Here is a 22,760-nt window from a genome sequence, read left to right on the forward strand (position 1 = left end):
TCCATGCTGGGGGCACGACTTGCACGCGGCTAAACGGCGCCCCAGTCGTTATCTCCCTCTCGGTGGCGCGGTGTGTCACACCTGGTTGCTTATCTCTGGCCAACCGAGTCAGGGCATTTCCTGGTGAGAAGCCGACCAGATTCATCGACTGCTTCACACGCTGCTCAGAATCATCATACCATTTTTATGCAAGAGAATTGAAGACTGCGCTCAAGACTAAGATTGACACTCTGCGCCTCGCCAATTGATGGCGCATCCCGCCTAGTCTGCGCCTCCGCCGCTCATTCATGCCTGTGAGACGATCGCGCCTAGGGTGTGAGGAGTGCCGACGACGTAGGAGGAAATGCGACGAGGGGCAGCCCATCTGCGGGCCGTGCTCGTCGTTCCGTCGACAATGCGACTACACGCTCAAGGTTGTCTGGGGGTCCCTCAGGAGCAGCGGCAGCAGCAGCAGCAGCAGCCGACCACCGGCGGCTGAACTTGAGAGAGGACCTCGTCGTCGGATGGCGAGGAATGACCAAAAGGAGAGCAACAACCAGAAAGAAGTCAAGACCCAAGAAGACCAAGCCACAGACACCGCCATCCTCCCGCGCAGCTTGCCCAACGGCATCTCCCTACCGTCCCGCTACCAGCGCCTGCTGAGCTACTTCACCGACGACATCCTCGCCTCCCTGTCCGTCCACCCGTCCATACACGCAGACCTACGACGGGGCCTGGTCCCCGTCGCGCTCGAGTCGCCTCACCTGCTCTCCGCCTGCTTGGCGCTGGCCGCCGCCGGGTTCCAGTCGCGCGGCATCCGCGCCATTGACGGCACCGAGGTGACGCGCATCCTCGACCACCTGCAGTCCTCGGGCCTCTCGCTGCTGCGGTCGACCCTGGGAAGTGGCCAGTCCAGCACCGCGCTGCTGGCGACGTGCCTCATCTGGTGCCTGGCCGACGTCTTTGCCTCGAGACAGGGCACGACGTCGTGGCGGGTGCACCTCAAGGGCATCAAGGCTCTCATCAGCACCAATGCGACGTATAGGCGCTTTCAGTCGGATGATGCGCAGAGCGAGGTCACGGCGATGCGGCATCTGTATCAGCTCTACCTCGCGCTGGAGACACTGCCGTACGTGCCTGCGCTTGAGGGCGAGGAGCAGTTCTCGCGTGATGGGGGCGACGAGGAGCAGCAGGTGGGCGACAGTCCGGGAATCGATGGATTTCTAGGCTACAGCGAGGAACTGTTACACGTACTACGGGACATTGATCGCATCGCCACTCGGTGTTCCGATCGTGGTGAGGCTGAAGAGGCAGCTGCTGATCTCCTCCTTAAGCTCGAGCAGATGATCGCCCGTGATGAGGAGACAGCGCCGCACATTGTCATTGGCACAACCCTCTCGCCCGAGCAGGCCAATGAATTCCTGCTCTGCCACAAAATCTTCCAGCAGGCGACACTCGTCCATCTGTACCGACGTCTCTACAAGCTGTCCTCGTCCTCAGCGCCGATCCGCCAGGCGGTGGACAGGATGGAGGGCATGATCAGCGAGATGACGCAGGACCAGTCCTGCCACACGTGGGTAGCCATGGCGATGCCACTGTTCACCATGGGCTGCGAGGCGTTTCGCCACGAACAGCAAGGGTTCGTGCTGGACAAGATTGCCAAGTTCGAGGCGTGTCTGGGCTCGCTGCACGTCGGGATCATGCGCAAGGCGCTGGAGGACATGTGGCGCATCCGACGGGCGATGGACGATGTGAATGGACGTTGCTGCGCGAGCGAGCTGCTTGGTACGTGTTTCTCATTCATTCCGTCATATGTTGCGCTAACTCTACACAGAAAAGCTAGAGTACAATATCATCCTCTTCTAGGGCTTGCAACCCCTACAGCTCGTCCTCGCCGCTGCCAATCATGTTGCTCAGCGGGCCCTTTTTGACCATGATGCTCATGACCTCGTAGAGGACGTCGGCGGCGGCCATGGTGGTGTGCTCGGCGTTGGTGTCGTACGCAGGCTGTCCTGTTAGCATGGTTCACGAAGAGGGTATCAAAAAAACGTACAGCAACCTCCACAATATCAGCGGCAATGAGGTTCAGGTCCTCGAGACCGCGGAGAATGGTCCGCAGCTCACGCGTGGACCAGCCACCGGTCTCGGGGGTACCAGTGGCCGGGGCAAAGGCCGGGTCAAGGGTGTCAATGTCGATGGAGAGGTAGACGGGGTTCTTGGTACCGACGCGGTTGAGGATGTGCTTGATGATGCCCTCTGTGCCAATGGTGTCAATCTCGCGGGCCTCGACAATCTCAAAGCCGCAGTAGCCGTCGTTATCATAATCGCTAGGTCCGCTGAGCGTCGTGCGGATGCCGGCGTGGATGTTGGTGTCGTTCTTGAGCAGGCCCTCCATGGAGGCGTGGTAGAAGTAGGTGCCGTGGTTGATGGCGGCGGCCTCGGAGGGGGAGCCGCCAAAGACCTTTGGCTTCCAGGTGTCGAGGTGGCTGTCAAAGTGGATGACGGTGACGGGCCCGTAGGCGCGGTTGATGGAGCGCAGCAGGGGCAGGGTGATGGTGTGGTCGCCGCCGAGGGTGATGAGACGGGGCAGCGTCTTGCCCTTGATGGCGGGCCCGCGCTTGTCGCCGTCCGTGTTGGGCGTGCGCGAGAGCAGGTTGAAGTGGCCCTCCTCAATCTGCTGGAGGGCAAAGGCGTTGTCGTACGAGGTGACGGGGATGTCGCCGCAGTCGAGCACCTTGGCCCAGCTGTTGAAGGGGTTCGTCTGGAGGGGCACGTTGTAGCCGCCGTACAGGTTGAGGCGGCGCGAGCCCTGGCGGATGCCCGAGGGACCGAAGCGGGCGCCGGGGCGGTAGGATGTGCCCGTGTCAAAGGGGGCGCCGATAAAGGCAATGTCGTAGTCGACCTCGGGCATCTCGAGGCATGGCTGGTAGGGGAGGCGGCCAAAGGTGGAGATGCCGGAGAAGACAGAGTCGGCCTGCTTGCCGCCGTCGCCAGGCAGGTTGTTGTACCAGAGCTGCTGATGAGGGCCCAGGTTCTTCTGGTCATGGCTGCCGTGGGCAATGGCCGCTGCCGCGCAGCTGAGCCCGAGGATGGTCTTCTGGAGCATGGTGGAGGACTGGAGAGGGATGGAGGAGAGTGAGTGTCAGAGACTTGGAGACTCAGTATGGAAGGGATCTAGAGATCTTTTATAAGCGAGACTTGGCTGCCATCCTCACTTTGTTCCCCACGAATGTTTCCCCAACCGATGTGATAAACGCCCGAGGCGTCAAAGTTGCCCTATTCGGTCACTGACGGGCAAGCTTGAGGTAATTCTCAACAGCGACGCCGTCGTTATCAGATATCGAGGCGCCAAACTTGCCAGATGCGGCTAGTGGGAGGGAGTGACAGGCGATATGGGGACATCGTGGAGACGCTCGATGGGATCGGGCCAGAGCCTATGCAGTCTTGGCGGACCCTGATCTTGACGTGATGCAGTCGACACATGGAGCGACCGATAAGCGGACGGCGGGATATCAGATAGTATCAGCGGCGGCAAGTTGTCCAAAGATGGTGTCTGGTCATGTCCGTGATAAGAGCCTCAAGAGGCTGACGCCTCTCCGGGACTCCTGTCCAAGACCATCTCGGCAGACGTATTCTATTCGACCCCCTTCACCACCACACAGTCGACACAATGACAGAAACAACAAGTGCACCGGACGAGTCGACGCCTCTGATCCCTCAGCTCTCGCCTCGCCAGACGACCGGTCGAGCCGAGTACACAAAATGGCTGCACGAGACATGGTTCCTCGTCAAAGCCTCCGTGCCCGTCATCCTGGCGTACATGCTCCAGAACAGCCTGCAGACAGTCTCCGTGCTGATTGTCGGGCGTCTTTCCTCAGAAGCACTGGCTGTGGCAGCCTTTTCGTACATGTTCGCCATGGCTACGGCATGGCTGATCGCCCTGGGCGGGACCAGCGCCCTCGACACACTGGCCTCGAGCAGCTTCACGAGCTCCCAGGATAAGAAGAACTTGGGCGTCTTGCTCCAGAGAGGCATGCTCGTCCTGACGGGCTTCTACGCCGTCGTGGCCATCATCTGGGCCGCCTCTGAACACATCTTCCGCGCCCTCGGTCAGCCTGAGTCCATCTGCCACCACAGCGCACGCTTCCTCTGGCTGCTGGCGCCCGGTGGCCTCGGTTACGTCTGGTTTGAGTGCATGAAGAAGTTTCTGCAGGCACAAGGCATCTACCGACCGGGCACCTACGCTCTACTCATCACCTCGCCCCTGAATGGTGCCCTCAACTATCTCTTCATCTACGAGCTGGGCTTTGGCCTGTACGGCGCGCCCATTGCTACGGGACTATCTTACTGGCTGTCCTTCCTGCTGTTGGTAGCCTATGCGATCTTTGTCGAGGGCAGTGAATGCTGGGGCGGTTTACAGCTACGCCGCGCGTGCAAGAACTCGATTCCATTCGCCAAGCTCGCTTTTATGGGCGTCATCCACGTCGGCACAGAGTGGTGGGCCTTTGAGATTGTGGCCCTCGCGGCTGGACGCCTGGGCACGCTGCCCCTGGCCGCCCAATCGGTCGTCATGACGGCTGATCAGATCATCAACACAATCCCCTTTGGCCTGGGCGTCGCCGAGTCCGCGCGACTGGGTAACCTCCTAGGTGCGGGCGACTCTCGTGCGGCACGACGGTCGGCGCACTGCGCCGCTATTCTTTCTGTTGTCTTTGGAACCATCATCTTGAGTGTCCTCATGGCTACGCGCCACAACATTGGCAGTTTGTTCAACGACGACAAGGACGTCATCGCCCTCGTATCCGAGATCATGCCCTACGTGGCCCTCTTCCAGATCGCGGACGGTCTGAATGGGAGCTGTGGCGGTGCTTTGCGTGGTATGGGACGCCAGTGGGTGGGCGCGCTGGTCAACTGCGTGAGCTACTATGGTGGTGCCCTGCCTGGTGGTATCTACCTGGCGTTCCACGGCTGGGGGCTGTCTGGGCTGTGGATGGGCCAGCTGGTGGCCTTGTCGATTGTGGGCGTGCTGGAGTGGATTATCGTGGGTATGAGTAACTGGGACAAGCAGGTGTACAAGGCGGCGGAGAGGCTGAAGGAGGAGGAGGATGAGCCTGTTGTCGTGGTTGGCTACAACACTATTTAGGTAGGGGCATATAGTTGAAAGAATTTTCTCTACGACTGGAGTTTTGTCTACTTCACAACGCCTTTCGACTGTCTTCATTCTGCTCTCCGACTCTACGAACAGTGTCATCTGCTCTGGTGAACATCATCACCACCAATCTAGTCTGCCACCCAAACACCAACCCTCTACTCCGTACCACCTGCAGACTATGTCTTTCCACAGAGGCATAGACAGACTACTCAAATCAATAAATCACTATTATTATTACCAAGCCCGTGTCACGATATGGGCGGGCCCGATACATGCAACCCCCCACAGGAAGCGTGTAAGCTGATTGGTCGACCATCGAGCGATTGGCGACGCTCTGCGGGCGCACTAGATAAGAGACACGGAGAGAATATCCGCTGATAACAGCCATTATCCCCAGATAGAGCGCCAGACTTTCTCTTTACGGCATGTGTGCCGCCTCCTGGGGGTATCGGGTCCTCGTGGCTCTCGTCCGATAACGGGCGTGGGCACCTAGACTCGCCGCTGCGACGCCTATGTGATCCGGATCCAGTGTCCTGGCAGATAAGGGGGCACAATCGGGTGTACGGATCAATCATCAGGCAAGGTGCTGGGAGAGAAAGAAGGCATATAGTCTCGAGAGATCCCTGGAAGCATCAGGATGAGCCATCAGACAGCACGCTTTGAACAGCACGTTCTCAATAGCAGCCTACATCATGGACACCATTGAGAAATCAGACGCGTCCAAGCAGACAGGCCGGATGGACCTCGCCTCCCAGGATGGCCAGACGGACCAAGTCACGGACGAGCTCTACCTGACCAAGAACGGGATGAAGCTGTTCCCTCAACCGGTCAGGGAGGACGCTCTCGACCCCCTGAATTGGTCCTTTGTGCAGAAGCATGTTATCCTCTTGATCATCATGGCGTTGTAAGTCGGTCCAACTCCTCCTACTGAACCAAACACTGATTCAGGGGCAGATACTTCATGTTCACCTACATCACGACCACCACCGTGCCCTCGTTCCCCATCCTCCAGGACAAGTACGGCATCGACCTCGCACAGGTCAACTGGACCGTCGCCATCCCCGCCCTCGGCCTCGCCCTGGGCCCTCTGGTCTGGGCGTCCCCGGCCGATATTATCGGTCGACGACCCATCTTCATCCTGGGCACCGTCATCGCCCTCGCCTCGACCGTGGGTGCGGCACTGGCCCCCAACTATGGCGGCTACATGGCTGCTCGCTTCTTCCAGGGGTTTGGCGTCAGTCCCGCGTCCAACGTCGGGCTGGCCATTATCGACGACATCTTCTTCGAGCACGAGCGTGGCCAAAAGGTTGGACTGTGGGTTCTCGCCATTGACCTTGGCCTCCTCGTCGGACCCCTCATCGGTGGCTTCGTGAGCACCGTGAGCGACGAGTGGATCCAGTGGCTCTGTGCCATCCTCTTTGGCGTTATTCTCGTTTTGGAGGTGGCCTTCCTCCCCGAGACGCTGTACCCGCGACGCCTGATGCAGGCGAGGTACGAGAACACGGGGCCCGTTCACGAGAAGATTCCCCAGAACAACGAAACCGCCGTTGACGACGGGCCGAGGCGCACCAAGTCACTCGCGCTGGCCAATGTCGCGCCTGTCCCCGGCGTCAAGCACCCTAAGCCCTGGGACACGTTGATCCGCTTCGTCAAGACGTTCAAGTACCTGGTCGTCACCGTGTCCGTCATGGCGTACTGCTTTGGGTGGTACTGGTGGGTGCTGTCCGTCGTGACGCTGATTCCCATTGCGTATCCGACGTTTTCGCCCCAGAGTCAGGGGTAAGTCCGTCCTCTCAGCAGTATGAGCGTCTTCTAATGTTCCCTAGACTCCTCTACATTGGTCTCATTGTCGGCACCATCGTCTCCGAGATCCTATGCTCCGGCCGACTCAGCGACTGGCTCATCATCCAGCTCACCAAGCGCTCCGACCGCCCCAAGACACCCGAGATGCGCCTGTGGTTCGCGTACCCGGCTGCGGTCCTGACGGCTATTGGCATGATCGTCTGGGGCGTCAGCGTCGACAAGGGCTACCACTGGATAGTCGGGCAGGTGGCCCTGGCTTTGTGTAAGTTTCTGTTTTCCTTGACCAAGAGGCATCCGCTAACAAGGCAGTCGGCGCCGGCATCCAGATGGGCAACGCGGCCGTGTGCTCGTACGTCTTTGACGCCTACCCGCTGCAGAGCATGGCGACCATGACCTTTTACGCCGTCATGCTCAACATGTCGGCCTTTATCGACCCCTTCTTCATCGTCCCCTGGGTCGAGGGCGCCGGCTTCACGTGGACCTTTGCCGGCCACGCGCTCATCACCGTCTTCTTCAGCGTGCCATGTCTGGCGGCTGTGCACTGGTTTGGGGGGCGCCTGCGGGAGAAGGCTGGGCCGCCGACGTGGGTGAATCCTGAGTTCAGCCAGGGGGACTAGTTTAGTAGACTGCTGTATTTGTGTGAACAAAGATGTGTTATTCTTCACTTGTTAACATCAGCCTACTAGTCCAGATCAGTCAATCTCCCAAAGTGATCCGCCTTTTATGCCTGCGTGCGATGGTCATAGAACCACTGGCTCTCAATGCTTCCCTACTACCAGAGTATTTGCTAATTATACCCCTTTCTACCTACTAAATAGCAGGTACCTACACGTATTAGTACTAATCAGTCAGCAAATGCTCAAGCACCAACGCGGGAGATGTGGACTTTTCAGCAGAGGTAAAGCGTATAATAGTGTTCGTGGAATATTCTAGGCGAGTAAAAAGCCTTTTATTGAATGAATTGGCATAGAATGAGGCTTTATTAGATACTAGGCCCCAAGGCTAGATATTCCGGCTCTATTGAAAGAGGCTTGGGGCAGGAACGATGCGTGTAACTTGCCCTCTCCTGTGGCAGTTCCTACTTCCCCTCCTCAAGGGCAGGAGCAGAGCGTCCGTCAACAATCTTACGTCGGCCTCTTCAACTATTAAGCACACTTCATCACCCCCATCAGTATTTTATCGAAACACCATCCGCCCATCAAACAGAGACGATGGCCGAAAACGAGGTTACCGAGCGAGGCCCCGCCACGCCTCCTGGTCTATCTCGAACCCACGCCTCCAATGACCACGCGCAAGAAGAGACTGCGAAGACGACTGTCCGCCCAGACTACGTAACTCTGCCTCACTGCGCGGTGTGCCGCAAGCTGGACCCAACCACCTGCTGTTCCTTTTGCATGATGATAGAGGTACGCCCGATGCTTCCCGTCCTGGCGCTTGTCTCTCCTCTGCCTCGCTGACACGCACGCAGTACTGCAGCGATGACTGCTTGAAAGCCGACGAACCGATGCACCGGATCGTGTGCCGGCAGTTTGAGCCGCCGCAACGCGAGCCCGACTCGAGAGGTGTGCGCAACTAGCAGCACGCCCACTTCTGGTCCAAGGTTCCCGCCACGAACATTATCAACGTGGAAGCCAACGAGGGCATCGATTTCGCGGGCACCCTGCGCATCCTGACCACCAGCCGGTTTGGCTTGCGACACATCATACGAAGCCTGTCCGAGCATCCTCTCGAGAGCAAGGCGAAGCTGAAGATCTACATCTCCGAGGGCCATGGCACCCATTTTGCGCGCACCGTGGCGGCCCTGATGTGCCTTCTGCCTCGCAAGGGTGAGGAACTAGAAATGAAGGACATGTTTCGCAACGCAGAGGCGGCCATTCATCTGGCATATTCGGCCTGGGTACGGGAGGATGTCGAGAAAACCCTGCGCGAGGGGGTGTCGGCAAAGCTCAAATCAACGCCTCTGGCTCGGTGGGAGGAGCGCGATCGGCGCAAGGCAGAGTTTCCGGAGCTGGGCCTGACGCTCGTGGGCTCGCCGGAAGCATTCGGTCATTTGGCGATGCATGTGTGCTGCTTGCCCGAGGGACGGCCCGTATCCAAGGCTGTTTTCAAAGAATGTCACTTGCGCAGGTCGATGGACCATGTGATGCACTGCGAGGACGAACACAGTACGTGGGATCGCATGTACCCTGCGAGAAGGACTGGCTGGTCGCGCTGGTCGAGTGGCGCTGGGGGCGTGCTGCTGCCCCATGGGCATCCGAGGATTCCCGTCTCCAAAATCAATCCGTATGTGTGAATGTGTGATCTTGCGTCGTGCGGAAGGCTGAGTGCGTGTAGGATCTTCTTTGTCGATGTGGACGTTCGCGGATTCGCGGCCGAACCGCTGTGCGAATGGGCTCTCGACGACATTGTCCACTGTCGTCGAGGTCATGCAAAATGTGACACGTACGGCAAGTTCTTCTACTACGTACAGGAGCAAATGATACTCTTTCAGGAAGCCTTGCAGACCAACTCTGTCGAGTTCTTTGTCATTGCGCGAGAAAAGGGGGATGGTCTCACCGACAACCTGGACATGCTGGGGCTGGGCTCCGGCGACAAGATGGACCGCGTCGAGGTCGGCGAAGGCCTACTAGACAAGCAGCCCAAGTCGACCATGGTCGACATTAGCAGCGTCCTCAAGCCCTGCCGAGACTCGCCGCATGCTACCGCAATGTGCTTGCTGACCCACGAGAGCATTGCCGGCCAGATCAGCAAGGACAGCACAGAGACACGGCGCATGGAGTCACACTATCTGTTCGAAACGGGGCGGCAGCAGTCAGCGACTGAGGCGGCTTTTACGTCGTCGCGTGCCGAGATCTGTCAGATGGTCCACACCTCGTATGCCAACTGGCCCTTGCTGGCCGTCAAGGAGCTTTCCGTCCCGCCCTTCATGGCAGAGCGCGCCGATGGGAGCCATGGCAGCGTGATCCTGGAAGGGTTTGCGGGTCTGCGTATGCGCCGTCGCCATCGGGTGATCCGTGACAGATGGCCTGGCTTCCCCATGCGTGATGTCTTCACCCCCACCGGAGACCATGACAACACTCTCGCGCGTCTCAGGGCCTGGCAGGCGTGTGCCTACCCAGAGGCCCTCCAATGGGTCGAGTTCAGGAAGGTCCGTCGCTTTCCCAGCCGGGCCGAATTGATCGGGCTCTCGACGCAGAAGAGCCAGAAGACGTTTATGAAGAGAAAGAAGAAGGCGGCGAGGAGGCACATGGCACGGCTGGGGCCGGTGCGGCTTTTGAACCTTGGAGAGAATGTCTTGGAACAGGGCTTGGATTTGGTTGCTCAGATCAAGTCGAAGAAGAAAAAGTAGCTTTTGGTTGTGGGGGGAGTCATGGGAGTGTCTTTGTTTGGTGTGTAGTTTGCTGCAATAGCGATGCTTTTCCGTCATCGAAGCCAGGGGGTTCAATCGCCTCAATGCCTCTGCGGAAACGTAGGTATAACTCCATCCATGTCTGAGCAATTAGCATTCCTTCATCATCGATCTTCATTTCATATGTTGCGAGTATCATCGTGCTCATCTGCGGCAGTGGCGGACTACAGGGTAAGTGAGATCCTTGTGTAGGTCCGTCGCTCGCTACTTTACCACCTTCAGCTGTTCGGCTGACTTCCGCTGCGGCCCACCAAACCTACATTTGAAGCTCACGCCTAAGCTTAATTCCTCTGAAAACGATTGGCCGTGTTTCTTGGCCATGTTTTGCAATGATGACCAGACGCCAGACGCCGAACGCTTGAAACGAGGAGGCTGAGCAGGGGGTTCATGGCGACCGGGGTCTCAGGGCGACAGGGATCCTACCTTAAAAAACCGATTGGTGCGCCAGAGCGAGAAAAAGGGGGCCAGGTCGATTTTAGTTTCAGGTAGATGCTGTTTCTTACACTCCTAATGCAGAGGATAGATGGAACTAGGAGAATTAGGAGATTTTCGTCCCCTCGTGTCGGCACTTGGAAACGTCCTCCTGGCAGGACCTCCTCCACCTCGACTTGATGCTGCACATTGGCGACTGAGCTGGAGTCTTGCAATGAACTCGCGGTCGTTCTCATTGTGTCGTGAGGGAGCTTCAGGTACTCGTTTTTAGACACTTCAGAGCCTAGACTGAGAGAGTCTCCCGACGAGAACTCGATGATGGTCAGTTTTACCGTGCCGCGTGGAATCGAGCACGTAGTATAAACAGCCCGTGTGTCATATTGACAGCTGGGAGCCACTTGCAGGGGCTTTAAAACGCACCCCGGACCACTTTGTTGGCTTGGCCTCTCTTCTGCTGTTCATGCGCGCGCCTACGTACATGCTTGCGAGCTGCCAGAGCTCCGTTTGGAACTTTGGATAGAACGAAACGGAGAACGTCCTCTCCACTGGACGATACATATATAATAGCGCCCTCTTCACCCTCTTCTCCTGTCTTTGCTTCCTCTTCAACCCAGAGAACTTTCACTTCCAGCAGCGCTCGGAATTTCCTACCTTCTTCCATTCTTTTCTTCCGATCGAACTGTATTCCCTGTACACTCTTTCCCACCTTTCAACCACTACAAACAAGATATTACCATCACCAAAATGAAGTTCTCAACCCTCGCTCTCGCTGCTGCGGCCCAGGTGGCCTCCGCCCACTACTTCTTCGACACCAATGTCATTGACGGCGCCGCCCAGACCCCCGGCAAGTACGTCCGCGGCACCACCCGCGCAACCGCCTACAACCCCATCAAGTTCTCCTCGAACCCGGCTGGTGACATTCGCGACGGCTCCTTTGCCGACGGCGACGACATTCGCTGCAACCAGGGCGCCTTCTCCACCGCCGGCAGCACCGAGGTCCTCACCGTCGCCGCCGGCTCCGATGTGACCGCCAAGCTGGGCTTTGGTGCCAAGATGGAGCACCCCGGCCCCGGCTTCGTCTACATGTCCCGCGCCCCCGGCGACGACGTCAAGGCCTACGACGGCTCGGGCGACTGGTTCAAGATCTTCGAGGAGGGCGTCTGCAACCCCTCCGCCGACTTCACCCGCGACGCCTGGTGCACCTGGGGCCGCGACACCATCACCGCCACCATCCCCGCCGGCACGCCCGACGGCGAGTACCTCGTCCGCTTCGAGCACATTGGCATCCACCGCTCCCACGTCAACCAGCCCGAGCACTACACCTCGTGCCTCCAGGTCAAGGTCGAGGGCGGCGGCAGCGGCACTCCCGGTCCCACTTTCCAGCTGCCCGGCGGCTACAAGGACACGGATGAGTACGCCAACTTTAGCATCTACGGCGGTCTCAAGGACTTTCCCATGCCCGGTCCCGCTGTCTGGGACGGTGCCAGTGACGGCAGCGCGCCTGTCGAGGAGGAGCAGGATGATGCACCCGTCGAGACAACCCCTGAGCCTGTCGAGGAGGAGGAGGGGGAGCCTGCTGCGCCTGCCCCTGATGCGGACTGCTCGGCCATGTACGGCCAGTGCGGTGGCAATGGCTACACAGGTGCTACCTGCTGCTCTGCTAGCAGCTGCAAGGTCGTCAACGACTGGTACCACCAGTGCCTCTAAGGGGGTGGCTTGGCTTACACGTTGGGGACGCTGCTGGTGAGGCGAGAGGCGTAGTCCCGTTTTCTGCGCCTGCTCGATGAGAGAGTTGAGGACGGCCATGCTGGGCTTGGCACATTTTGTAATATCTTCTTTACTTCTCTACATATCTTGGAACGAATAGAAATTTCTCTGGCAACAAACTCCCGTTCGAACTGTAGATTGCGTGTAAAGCTCAGAAGCGAGTGAACATGAATGGAAGGTCGATTTGGGGGCCCATGAAACAAACGAGAGATGGTTGCCTCTTGACTGACCAAAGGTGTGCCTCGTTTGTGGGGAAAAGATGTTTCTTGAACACGACCAACTTTCGGATCTTCATGTATCAATCAATTGGAGTTCCTCCCGCGCATCATCACTGGATCGTGTTGGCTGGGATGTCTGCTGCTCACGGACCCAAGATCAAAAGGAGCATCTAGCCACATTGACTTGAATTTACGGAAATTTGCTCTTACAAGAAATCACTTTCACTGAGCTGCTATGGCGACTCCTCGACATGGCTGAAAACTCGTGATCATTCTCCAATACACTGGCTATCATAAACAAACGCTCCATCACCACCACCTTAGCTCGCTTCATATCTTTCTCATCTCCTAACCACCACCTACGCCGCCATGAAAAAGTCCCAAGTCGCATCAGGGGCCAACGGGTTACCGACGCCCAGAGGAGCGCCCGTGTGACCACCGTCAAAGGCAATGAACGACACAGGCTGCGAGCATCCCTGGAAATCTGTGCGCACACTGCTGCCCGAACCAGCGTTGGGACGACCGACATTGGCCTGCTGGCAGCCATTGTTGTTCACAAACGTGTTGGCGAGGTCAATACCACCATCGATGCTGAGCACGTTGTCGCTGATGCCGTGGATGCCCAGGTAGGCAATGGGGTCGTTGCCGCCGTCGCAGCCGCTGATGAGACCGCCCGAAATCACGGAGACGGCCCTGAACTGCGGCGCGCGCGCGCAGGCGAGCGCGTAGGACATGCCGCCGCCCCAGCTGAAACCCGTGGCGAAGCGCGAGTCCTGGTCCACGCAGAGATCGTTCTCGACATACTCCATAATCTGGTCCATAAAGGCGACATCCTCGCCGCCATTGTTGGCCCAGCCATTGTTGTACCCATTGGGGGCGACGAAGATGGCGCTGCCGGCGGCGCGGGACTCGAGACCGTACCAGGGCTCGATGCTGTTGCCGTCGGCGACGTCGTACATGCTGCCGCCGCGCCAGTGCAGGCCGAAGACGAGGTGGTACGGGTTGCTGTTGTCGTAGTTGTCGGGCAGCTTGAGGATGAACTCGCGGCCGTTGATGTTCTGGATGCCGTTGGAGAGAGTGGGCTGCTGGCGGCAGCCGGCGGACTGGGCGACGGTCGAGGCGACGGTGCAGCCCAGAGCCACGGCGGCCGACAGGCGAGGGAAGAAGACCATGGTGATGGGTGATGTGTGAGAGGACAGGCTTGGAGGGGACGGATCTGAGGCAACGAGTGGCTTGGGGAGACTCGATGGGGGTTCAGTCTACGGTGATGAAGGTTGACTTTATACTTCTTGGAGGGCAAGGGATGATCCTTGAATAGACGTGACAGACAAGAAGCTTTCGGCACTTGGTTTACGTGGAGACTGCATGTAAGAGAACGTTATTACGTAGTCTAGAAGAGGTTGAGAACCCCGTCACTTACACCGGTGGTATCGGACCAATCGGGTTAGCGCCACCGCCGCTCTTGCCTTTGTCAGCTCGGACAGACACGGCCGCGCCTTCCGATCAATACTTATGCAGGACATGCACAAATAATGCTAATGCAGTTGCCAGTATTGCTAAGAGCGGCGTTGCGCCCGGACACGTCAAGTGAAGATGAGGCTGTTCGCTTCCATCCATGCATCACGTTTCTTTCCTTGTTTGGGCGCGGAGGAGAACGGTCAGAACCAAACATGTCGAAACTGGCGGGGTACGTCAATGCGTAATAGCAGAGCCAATGCCATTCCATCTCTGCTCGCCCTTTGCGACAAGGATCGGCAGGCTGATGTGGCCCAGGCGCGGGAGTTGAAACGGGCTGGGACAGCCAACACGAGGAGAGGTTTCAGCCAGTGCAGGGTGCCGCCAGGGGGGGAGAATACGCATAATTCAAGGTTACGTGTAGACGACGCACCCCGCCATATGGAGGCTGATGAGGCTGCTTGTTGACGTTGAATAATCTCCGTGCCGGCATTGTCCAATGCTGCGGCTCCTGCGTGAGCAATGGAAAGCTGCCTCTGTGTGTGAGCTGCTGACAGGGATCTCAATTCAACCGAGAGCGGTGATCGCGAAACGTCATGACAGAGTCAATTGGGTTGCAAGTGCGACTGTCGATCCGGTTGAAGTCTGTTTTCCTCCCCCTGAGCCACGACAAACAATTTGTGTTCACATCGTGGTCGGGTTTCCTGGTCGTGGACCTGCGGGACAAGCCGCTTGATGCCAAGTTTCGGCACTTGTCGTCGGCTCTCTAGCATAATGCGGGGAGCAGCCAAGCGTGCCTGGCCCTGGGGGCCTCAAGTTAGCATCACATCACCTACCAGGCACTTCTTTGGTGCCTCAGCCGTTAAAGATTGGATTTAGTTACGTCCAGCTGACGAGTATCATCGTGATGTAAATGAAGTCGACGTATCGTTGCGGAGGGGAAGCTTCCGGTGTCAAAGATCGGCACTACGTTACGAAGCTTCCATGTCTCTTCCAGTTCCAGTCGGCACATGGAATGCGGAGAGAAGTGTTGTAAGAAACAACCAAAAAGCTCAATCGATCCTGCTTAGTTCAGGCAGATACCTCCGTACTTAATTTCTTGAGGGCCGCGAGACCAGGACCAAGGGTCGGCAGACACCACGCAAAGGTACGTACCGACTCTGATGATAATAGGAGAGTGGACAACTGCGGATTGTTCTCGAAGAATATTCCGATATAGTCAAACTCCTTCCCATCTGATAGTGTATACCTACTTGTGCTGTGTCTTTGGTGATTCCGCTGCTGTTTGGTCTAGATGAGGATCTCTATGCAGGCCTAGGAACTGGCAGTGATGAATATGCAACCGAGGAGAGTTCCTCTACAAATTATGAGAGCAGAGTATTCAAAATTATAACACTTTCAGCTAGAAGACGGATTGTTGTGACAATAGCTCCTCTCGATTAATTTTTTCCAACGTTCTTGACAACTCACCCACAGCAACGGATAGGGAGAGACAGCCTGGCCCTTACATAGATATTGTCATGTTGAGACACCGAGACCCCCTAATTCGCAATAATAGGCGCCTTCCCGTCGTACTCTGACGACTCCGCCGCCTGAACCATGAACCTCGCCACACTCGCCCGGGAAACCTTGGGCATGAATCCAGCACCCTTTCCATCATCTGGATATACCTTCACATCAGCCGCCTCAGCGTCCGTCAGCATATGGGGCCGGACCTCCACAAACCGGATGCCCTGCGCGTCCCGGAGCTCCTTGTCCACCGCATCGTGGTCCTCCCTGCTGAGGCGCATGTTGGTGTGCGTAAAAACGAGGCGGATCAAAAAATTGAGGTTCTTGAATGAGCTGCCCGTGCCTGCAGCGGACATGACAACGATCTTGGGTACCGGTGGCGTGGCACCACGCATAGCTGCGATGGCGTTGCGGACGCTGTCTGCCATGAGGCGCGGCGGCGAATTTACCGGGTCTGCGGCTGCAAAGGGGCTGTCGCTGACTCGGCGTGCATTGAGGGTGAAGAAGACGGCGTCAAAGGGGAATGTTTTTGTCTCGAGGGCTCTGGCGATATCGGTCACGTTGAGAGGTGACCCCTTGACAATTGTGAGACCCTCGCGCTCTTCTAATGGAGCTGGATTGCGTACGAGGGCTGTGACTTGATGTCCTGTGGGAAGAAGTTAGCGTCTCTCTTTTTCTCTTCGTTGCTCTTGCTGGAAGAACATACCTTTCGAAAGGGCTTCTTCAATCACCAGCTGGCCTGAGCGACCGCTTCCGCCGATGATGAGGAATTTCATAATGTTGTTGGCAACTGGTGAGCACGTTTGCAAAGGGCGATAGATACGTGAGATGATGTTTGATTCTGATTGACAGAAGAACGGTTCTGCTTATTATATAGCATTTCTGTCGTCGAATTGTCCGTCGGTCGACTGTTGAGGGCGGCTTACACACGAATCGAATAGGCCGAATTGTCCGACGAAATGTGCGGTCGTGCTTCGTCATCCACGAGACGCAATGTAAGCATTTGATCCTTCGGAGTGCGAGACCTTCCGATTGTCCCTCGCACAATGACATGCTGGAACGGACAATTCGGGCTAACGTCTGATATTTCAGCTATAAGTAGCCAGGCTTGTCCTTGGTACGCTTCTAACACAACACTCGGGTTTGTCCTACTACATTCACGCTAAAGCAGGAAAGCTTCAATTTCCAAGCACTATCAACTTCACCATCTTCACAATGACACAGCCCCTATCCATCGCCATCATAGGCGCGGGCCTCTCTGGTCTCTGCTTGGCCCTCGCCCTTCACCAAGAACAAATCCCCTGTGTCATCTACGAAACCCGAGCTGAGCCCCTCGACATTGGTGGCGCCATCATGCTGTCCCCAAACGCCTTGCGCATCCTCGATCAGCTGGGAGTGTATGAACGTCTTCAGCCACTAGGCTACAACTTTGACCACCTCTACTTCCGCACCGAGACTGACCAGCTCCTCGACACTTTCGAATTTGGGGGCAAAGACAAGTTTGGCTACAGCGGGATGCGAGTGTACCGCTTCGAGCTCATCAAAGTGCTGCTCGCAATGCTCTCAGAAGTCGGCATCGCACCCCAATATGGCAAGAAATTCAGCCACGTCGTTAGCGAAGACGAGAGCAGCGTCACATGGGCTTTTGACGACGGATCGTCCAGCAGCGCCTCTCTGCTCGTTGGTGCTGACGGCATACACTCCCGCGTCCGGTCATATCTCCACCCGGACGTTTCGCCCACATTCACCAAGATGGTGGGTGTTTCGGCTTCTGTGCCGACCTCTCAGCTCGGAGTGGGCAAGGACTACACCCTCCCTGTCACCATCATGAACAGAAAACATGGCGCTTTCATTGCTGCGCCGCAACGTAAAGATGGTTCTGAAATGTTCATTGGCAAACAATGCCCCTTTACAGAAGATCTAGATCGAGCAGGGTGGGATCGCGTCCTCAATGACAAGCAGTGGTGCATCGACTTTCTACGCAAGGGGCAGGAGGACTACCCCCCTATAGTGGCCAGTGCAGTCTCGAGGCTGGAGATGGACAAAATCAATCTCTGGCCCTTCTACGTCATCCCAAAGCTCGCCTCGTGGATGTCCAGCAAGGGAAGAGTGGTGATCCTGGGTGACGCGGCGCATGCGATCCCGCCCACGGCAGGCCAGGGTGTCAACCAGGCATTTGAGGATGTCTACACATTCTCCCGCGTCATGGCCAGATTCCAGAGGTCCCTAAAAGGTGTTGCGTCAATGGTCCTGCGCAGGTGGCAGGAGAAGCGTCAGCTCCGGGTGGACGGTGTGCTCGCGCTCAATGCCACCATCAACAAGCGCAGGCTGCCCTCTGCCTTGGAGGATCCCATGGCGGCCGAGGGCTTTGATTTGGGATGGCTTTATAATATTGAATATGAAGAGTTTGTCGAGGAGATTACGGGGTCTGCTTAAGGCAGATAGATAGACTTCGCTGCCGAGCAGCGTCAGTGAAAGTGAAACAACAAAAGAAAAATACTAGTGTTAGTGTCCAGTATACTGTCAATCTTCGCGTCCTACATTGACGCCATCGATCCAAAGTTCGTGCCGTCTGCACCTCCCAGCTGCGAGTCGTCCTCGAGACCCCATGCCAGGTCGAGCGTGTCCAAATCCTGCGACAGGAAGCCACCAGGCCAGTCCAGCAGGGCATCCCTCGGATGTAACGGGGTGAACAATGACCCACTGGTGACTGCGCCCGATAGCTTACCCGGAGTTTCCTCGCTGGGGAGGCCGGCTTTGCTGGCCACGTGCAGCAGCATGGGGATAGAATTCGACGCGGTTCGGGCAGCCTCGTCCACGACGAACGATGCTCTCTGGTCAGGCGTCATTGACCGATTACCCATCACGACGTCGGCATATTGCCAACAGACGTTCAGAAATATTTGCGTTCGGACATCGATCAGCCCTGACTGCATACGAGCCACCGCCCATTCATAAACGTTGGCCATGTATGTATCGAGCCTGTCCGCTGTGCAGACGGAGAAAACGCCTTCATTATCGGCCCACTCTTCTGCTTGAGTGACAGTCTCCAAGGCCACTGCGAAGGCAGCCTGCATGATTATATGGCGGAAGAATCCCGGGCTGTTCTTGAACAGGGGAGCAAGGTCCGACTGCTTGTACTCGAGTATTGACCATCCCAGGATCCCCGTAGCCTGGAGCATGTAGACGGCAGTGTCAAAGCAAAATCGCCTGGAGAAGTGAAATCGGGGATCCCGGATCGAGGGTCCCAGAGCGGGCAGATGAAGTGCCAAGAAGTACCGATCAAAGAACACCTCTGCGAGCAGCCCTTGCGCACGGGTGACTGGGTGTGTATTTGGCCAATATTTCCAATCCGGAAGGTCAAAATCCTCCCGTATTCTTGCCCAAACCATGCTCAGCTCAGCATGAAGCTCGAGCATCTCGTCGTAGGCCATGGCCGGGCCGAGTCTGCTGATCTTACTGACAATGACCGACCGCAGCTTGAATGACTGGAATAACGAAAGTTGCACCGTCGTGTCGGTACGATGTCCTGAGTTAGGGTTGGAGACAACATGCGGCAATACATCATCCGCGAGATCATCGTCGGATATGTTTGAGGGCGGGGGAGTATCATAGTCCGCCTCGGTTATCAGCGGGGGCTTCCCAGCTTGCAGAGACACCAGCAGATTCAGTTCCAGAATAGTAGCCCACAGGCGGCGACGGATCTCTGATCGGCGCCGGGTCATGTGTTCCATACGCGCTGGATCGCGATGCAGATCCATACACATGGCTTTCCGCACCAAGTTGCCCATGTTGACCCAGCAAGGGTGCATGTGGTCTGCACTCGCACTGTTCAACTCGGCTAGAAGCACAAGACACGCCAGCTGGATCTCTTCAATCGTCATCTGCTTCTCGATTCTGGTCTTTGACTTCGACAGCCATGCCTGAGCCCTGAGGAGCCATTGGTGGGCTGCGTTCCGCCACCGCAGCGCATTTGGCAGAGCGACGCTCCCCAGGGCCAGGCAGACATGGAGTTGGAGGACGAAAACCTCGGACGGTCCGTTTGTATGCCTCCAGTACTCCTCGTAGTTTGAACGGAAGGTAGGCACGTCCAAAATCCGGAGGCAGCCTTCAAAGGTTTGGAGATACCCGTCTAGGAGGACGTCGATGTCGGCCTTTTGGTAGAGGATCCGCGCCTCCTGATCCTCGCTCTCTCCCAAGGGCAAGGGCTGGAATATGTGCTTCTCTATGCGGTCGCCGATCTTTTTGCAGTCTGCCATGGCGCTGATCAGCGGACAGTCCTCCGTCTGCGCCTGACTGATGGGTTGCAGAATGTTGAAATACTTTGGCCGTTAGCTCATGTAAACAGAACAACGATAGTGAGCAGGGCATATCAGGAGGGTACCAAGCTCGTGCTGTTTATCCAACTACTCTGGGCGACGAAGCGGTGGCCTTGGTGGCCATTGTTAACGGCAGGCGTAACGCCCGCCCCGGTGCCTCCGGCCTGGCTAGTCGCTGGCTGGGACAGCCTCGACACTGTTTTCTCCAGCTCTGTGATCCTGTTCAACAGTGCTGCATGGCTGCTGTCGTGGTGCAAGGCGGGCCTGTGTGCAACTGCCGGCGCGTCTGAAAGACGGTGCTCGGATGCTTCGCGTGCTCCGATTCCCTCGCTAGGTTCACGACTGCTCCATACGGGTTGGCTCGCCGTCCTGGGAGCGATGGATCCCTCGGGTTGATGCGACGGCCCTGCCGAGCCCGGGACATGCGTGTCGGGAAATTCACAGTCAGGGATCTTGGACTTGGTGCAGTTTGTGCACGGCTTCTGCTGGTCGCAGCGGATCTTGCGTCGTCTGCACTGTAGGCAGGCCAGCGCCGGTCTGCGACGTTTCTTAGGTGGCGTGGACATTTCCGAGTCATCGGGTCGCGAGCGCGGCGTCTGGAGAGACATGGCTGATGAACGGACAATTTGCGTGGGTGAAGGAGGGAGAACAACGGGAAATTGGGACGCGCTGTGATTCAACGCGTCTCGGGGTTCGGACTATTGGCTGGGACGGCACCTGATTGGCCGCTGACTGGAGCCTTCTGCTTTTGATCTCGGACTTTTCGTAATTTTACGCGGTCATGTATGAAATACCACAATCCCTTGTCAGGGGCTAATCAATGTCCAATAGGTGCCTCAGGCACGAAGCTTGCGAATCCGCGGGTTAACAAATATCGTTGAAATTTTGTACGTATGTATGCAAGTATTATTGCACCTCGCTCCAACCAGCAATTTCACTTGCTCACCATGGACCGGTGCGGCCCTCGGACTTTTCGGTCACGGCCCCGGCCCCGGCTCCGACTCCGAGATCAATCCACTTTTCCCGGCCCCGCGTCGCATCCGTTATCGGACGAGTCCGACGGCGGATCCTTCGCCTGCCTTACCATAGCCGACTGACAGCCGTCGCTTGCGGTCTCGTTGCTGCCAAAACCACCGAAGTCGGCTATCTCGTCGACGTCTGGGTGCAGTGCTGAAGCTTCATGCGCAGTTCAATCGACATTCCCTTTCCCACCAACAAACACTCCACCATGTCTTCCTCTTCCCAAAGTACAACCATTGCCCAGAACAACCTGATTGCCCTCGCGGCTCGGGGCAAGATCTGCACCAGCCTCGGCGTCAAGATCTGTCGGGGCGTGGAAATCGTGCACATTGCCAAGGCATCCGGCTACGACTCGCTCTTCATCGACCTGGAGCACACGTGCATGACCGTCCAGGATGCATCCCAGATCTGCATTGCGGCCGTTTCAGCTGGGATCACCCCGTTTGTGCGGGTGCCACATGAGTGCGGCCAGGGCATGATACAGAAGGTGCTTCATGTCGGTGCCATGGGCGTGATCGTTCCTCATATCCAGGGGGTCGGTGAGTGACATGGCCAGACTGCGTATGAGGCGGGTCTCTCGCTGACATGGAGAAAAGAGGACGCTAAAAAGGCTATCGCGGTCACCAAGTACCCTCCCCACGGCACTCGCTCGCTCAGCGGCGGGTTTCCCCAATTCGAGTATGCCTCGCCCCCTCCCCAGGTGCTGATGCAAGAAGCCAACCAGTACGGCTCGCAATGCTTCATCATGATCGAGACGGTGGACGCACTGGCCGCCGTGGATGACATTGCCGCCCTGCCTGGCTGCGATGTACTGCTTGTCGGGTCACAGGATTTGGCCGCCGAGATCGGGACCTCGCCAGACTGGGACCATCCCGGATTCTGGGACTCGCTCCAGAAAGTGGGCAGCGCGGCCAAGAAGCATGGCAAGCTGATGGGGGTTGCTGGTCTGTATCATCGTCCAGATATTCTGAGGAGAGTCGTCAACGAGCTAGGTGCTAGGTGGGTTGTGGGCTCACACGATGTCGGCCTTTTGCTAGGGGGTGGTCGTGCCAACTCGGAGCTCTTGAGAGGACTCCAGTCGTGAGGGCTGAAAATGATATGGAAAATAAGAACAAAGAGTCCACGACACCCATTTGACAGCAAGTGACCAAATGGCTCGAGCGAGGCTGGCCTTTTTCGCGGAAACATTGGCTTCTTTCTGAACTTGGACTCTCCTCTGCACTCAGATACGACTGAAAGTTGACTTGAAGTGTCAGTCTCCTCCAGCTTTACGAGTCGACCATGGTACTATGAATCTGTACCGATGGCAGCCCTGTGCCATTGCTTGGTTCACCTCATCGTTGAAAAATTACTAGCTACTGCTCACGCTAAACATACAGTAAGTATCTGATCTTGGCTGGCGAAGGATATACGTAGGGGTTTGTCTGCTTACCCTGGACCCCGTGGGAGTCGATCCCAAGTGCGTCTTGACGCTCGAATTGTGTCTATAATAACCGTGGGCTTTTGCAGGGGGGCGGAAGTACTGGCTGAAGTACTGGCCGAAGGAATTGGCCGACGGATATTTTGTCGACTTGTGACAGCATTTTGCTATCCTCAGGCGTCACACTGTACTTGGATCTCCCCTAGCAGGTCTAATATTCTTGCTAATATAACCCACATTACGACAGACAAACTTGAATGCGGCGACGAAGGGCCAG

General features: G+C 57.0%; 11 protein-coding genes across 11 annotated transcripts; 7 read left to right on the forward strand and 4 right to left on the reverse strand.

Moving 5' to 3' along the window:
• Positions 1-287: 287 nt before the first annotated feature.
• Positions 288-1,845, forward strand: F5Z01DRAFT_681737 (fungal-specific transcription factor domain-containing protein; the record flags this gene model as incomplete). Its single annotated transcript, XM_046265716.1, has 3 exons — positions 288-495; positions 574-1,764; positions 1,814-1,845. The coding sequence occupies 3 exons, from the start codon at positions 288-290 to the stop codon at positions 1,843-1,845; spliced, it is 1,431 nt and encodes a 476-aa protein (XP_046117677.1).
• Positions 1,846-1,857: 12 nt separating this feature from the next.
• Positions 1,858-3,085, reverse strand: F5Z01DRAFT_674637 (arginase family-domain-containing protein; the record flags this gene model as incomplete). Its single annotated transcript, XM_046265064.1, has 2 exons — positions 1,858-1,986; positions 2,033-3,085. The coding sequence occupies 2 exons, from the start codon at positions 3,083-3,085 to the stop codon at positions 1,858-1,860; spliced, it is 1,182 nt and encodes a 393-aa protein (XP_046117678.1).
• Positions 3,086-3,336: 251 nt separating this feature from the next.
• Positions 3,337-5,122, forward strand: F5Z01DRAFT_687971 (putative MATE efflux family protein subfamily; the record flags this gene model as incomplete). The annotated part of the gene is made up of 1 exon (XM_046266031.1): positions 3,337-5,122. The coding sequence occupies exon 1, from the start codon at positions 3,650-3,652 to the stop codon at positions 5,120-5,122; it is 1,473 nt and encodes a 490-aa protein (XP_046117679.1). The 5' UTR covers positions 3,337-3,649.
• Positions 5,123-5,737: 615 nt separating this feature from the next.
• Positions 5,738-7,627, forward strand: F5Z01DRAFT_724377 (MFS transporter). The gene is made up of 4 exons (XM_046266630.1): positions 5,738-6,035; positions 6,086-6,910; positions 6,958-7,196; positions 7,244-7,627. Exons 1-4 carry the CDS (start codon positions 5,824-5,826, stop codon positions 7,549-7,551), a joined length of 1,584 nt encoding a protein of 527 aa, XP_046117680.1. The 5' UTR covers positions 5,738-5,823; the 3' UTR covers positions 7,552-7,627.
• Positions 7,628-8,050: 423 nt separating this feature from the next.
• F5Z01DRAFT_750742 (uncharacterized protein) lies at positions 8,051-10,283 on the forward strand (the record flags this gene model as incomplete). Its single annotated transcript, XM_046267032.1, has 4 exons — positions 8,051-8,340; positions 8,403-8,498; positions 8,535-9,217; positions 9,269-10,283. The coding sequence occupies exons 1-4, from the start codon at positions 8,146-8,148 to the stop codon at positions 10,281-10,283; spliced, it is 1,989 nt and encodes a 662-aa protein (XP_046117681.1). The 5' UTR covers positions 8,051-8,145.
• A 1,094-nt stretch (positions 10,284-11,377) lies between these two features.
• On the forward strand, positions 11,378-12,658 carry F5Z01DRAFT_656651 (glycosyl hydrolase family 61-domain-containing protein). The gene has a single exon (XM_046263590.1). The coding sequence runs from the start codon at positions 11,520-11,522 to the stop codon at positions 12,480-12,482; it is 963 nt and encodes a 320-aa protein (XP_046117682.1). The 5' UTR covers positions 11,378-11,519; the 3' UTR covers positions 12,483-12,658.
• Positions 12,659-13,079: 421 nt separating this feature from the next.
• Positions 13,080-14,125, reverse strand: F5Z01DRAFT_737128 (Alpha/Beta hydrolase protein). The gene has a single exon (XM_046266798.1). It carries the CDS (start codon positions 13,930-13,932, stop codon positions 13,120-13,122), a length of 813 nt encoding a protein of 270 aa, XP_046117683.1. The 5' UTR covers positions 13,933-14,125; the 3' UTR covers positions 13,080-13,119.
• A 1,607-nt stretch (positions 14,126-15,732) lies between these two features.
• F5Z01DRAFT_708025 (NAD-dependent epimerase/dehydratase) lies at positions 15,733-16,554 on the reverse strand. The gene is made up of 2 exons (XM_046266458.1): positions 16,431-16,554; positions 15,733-16,370 (listed from the first exon to the last, which is right to left on the reverse strand). The coding sequence occupies exons 1-2, from the start codon at positions 16,498-16,500 to the stop codon at positions 15,757-15,759; spliced, it is 684 nt and encodes a 227-aa protein (XP_046117684.1). The 5' UTR covers positions 16,501-16,554; the 3' UTR covers positions 15,733-15,756.
• Positions 16,555-16,939: 385 nt separating this feature from the next.
• F5Z01DRAFT_687982 (kynurenine 3-monooxygenase) lies at positions 16,940-18,210 on the forward strand (the record flags this gene model as incomplete). The annotated part of the gene is made up of 1 exon (XM_046266033.1): positions 16,940-18,210. One exon carries the CDS (start codon positions 16,940-16,942, stop codon positions 18,158-18,160), a length of 1,221 nt encoding a protein of 406 aa, XP_046117685.1. The 3' UTR covers positions 18,161-18,210.
• F5Z01DRAFT_656656 (uncharacterized protein) lies at positions 18,036-20,772 on the reverse strand. Its single transcript, XM_046263591.1, has 2 exons — positions 20,109-20,772; positions 18,036-20,046 (listed from the first exon to the last, which is right to left on the reverse strand). The coding sequence occupies exons 1-2, from the start codon at positions 20,649-20,651 to the stop codon at positions 18,262-18,264; spliced, it is 2,328 nt and encodes a 775-aa protein (XP_046117686.1). The 5' UTR covers positions 20,652-20,772; the 3' UTR covers positions 18,036-18,261.
• A 35-nt stretch (positions 20,773-20,807) lies between these two features.
• Positions 20,808-22,510, forward strand: F5Z01DRAFT_127724 (HpcH/HpaI aldolase). The gene is made up of 2 exons (XM_046257538.1): positions 20,808-21,602; positions 21,660-22,510. Exons 1-2 carry the CDS (start codon positions 21,224-21,226, stop codon positions 22,145-22,147), a joined length of 867 nt encoding a protein of 288 aa, XP_046117687.1. The 5' UTR covers positions 20,808-21,223; the 3' UTR covers positions 22,148-22,510.
• Positions 22,511-22,760: the final 250 nt, after the last annotated feature.

This window comes from Emericellopsis atlantica (genome assembly GCF_019669845.1).
Source record: "Emericellopsis atlantica unplaced genomic scaffold F5Z01scaffold_15, whole genome shotgun sequence".
NCBI classification, from domain to species: Eukaryota; Fungi; Ascomycota; class Sordariomycetes; order Hypocreales; family Bionectriaceae; genus Emericellopsis; species Emericellopsis atlantica.

Excerpts from the sequence above, each read along its gene's own strand:
- F5Z01DRAFT_656656 (XM_046263591.1), bottom strand. The coding sequence starts at position 20,651 with ATGTCTCTCCAGACGCCGCGCTCGCGACCCGATGACTCGGAAATGTCC. Across the intron at positions 20,047-20,108 it reads GGATAAACAGCACGAGCTTG|TATTTCAACATTCTGCAACC; the intron begins GTACCCTCCTGA and ends TAACGGCCAAAG.
- F5Z01DRAFT_708025 (XM_046266458.1), bottom strand. The coding sequence starts at position 16,500 with ATGAAATTCCTCATCATCGGCGGAAGCGGTCGCTCAGGCCAGCTGGTG. Across the intron at positions 16,371-16,430 it reads TGAAGAAGCCCTTTCGAAAG|GACATCAAGTCACAGCCCTC; the intron begins GTATGTTCTTCC and ends TTCTTCCCACAG.
- F5Z01DRAFT_737128 (XM_046266798.1), bottom strand. The coding sequence starts at position 13,932 with ATGGTCTTCTTCCCTCGCCTGTCGGCCGCCGTGGCTCTGGGCTGCACC.
- F5Z01DRAFT_656651 (XM_046263590.1), top strand. The coding sequence starts at position 11,520 with ATGAAGTTCTCAACCCTCGCTCTCGCTGCTGCGGCCCAGGTGGCCTCC.
- F5Z01DRAFT_127724 (XM_046257538.1), top strand. The coding sequence starts at position 21,224 with ATGCGCAGTTCAATCGACATTCCCTTTCCCACCAACAAACACTCCACC. Across the intron at positions 21,603-21,659 it reads TCCTCATATCCAGGGGGTCG|AGGACGCTAAAAAGGCTATC; the intron begins GTGAGTGACATG and ends CATGGAGAAAAG.
- F5Z01DRAFT_724377 (XM_046266630.1), top strand. The coding sequence starts at position 5,824 with ATGGACACCATTGAGAAATCAGACGCGTCCAAGCAGACAGGCCGGATG. Across the intron at positions 6,036-6,085 it reads CTCTTGATCATCATGGCGTT|ATACTTCATGTTCACCTACA; the intron begins GTAAGTCGGTCC and ends ATTCAGGGGCAG. Across the intron at positions 7,197-7,243 it reads GCAGGTGGCCCTGGCTTTGT|TCGGCGCCGGCATCCAGATG; the intron begins GTAAGTTTCTGT and ends CTAACAAGGCAG.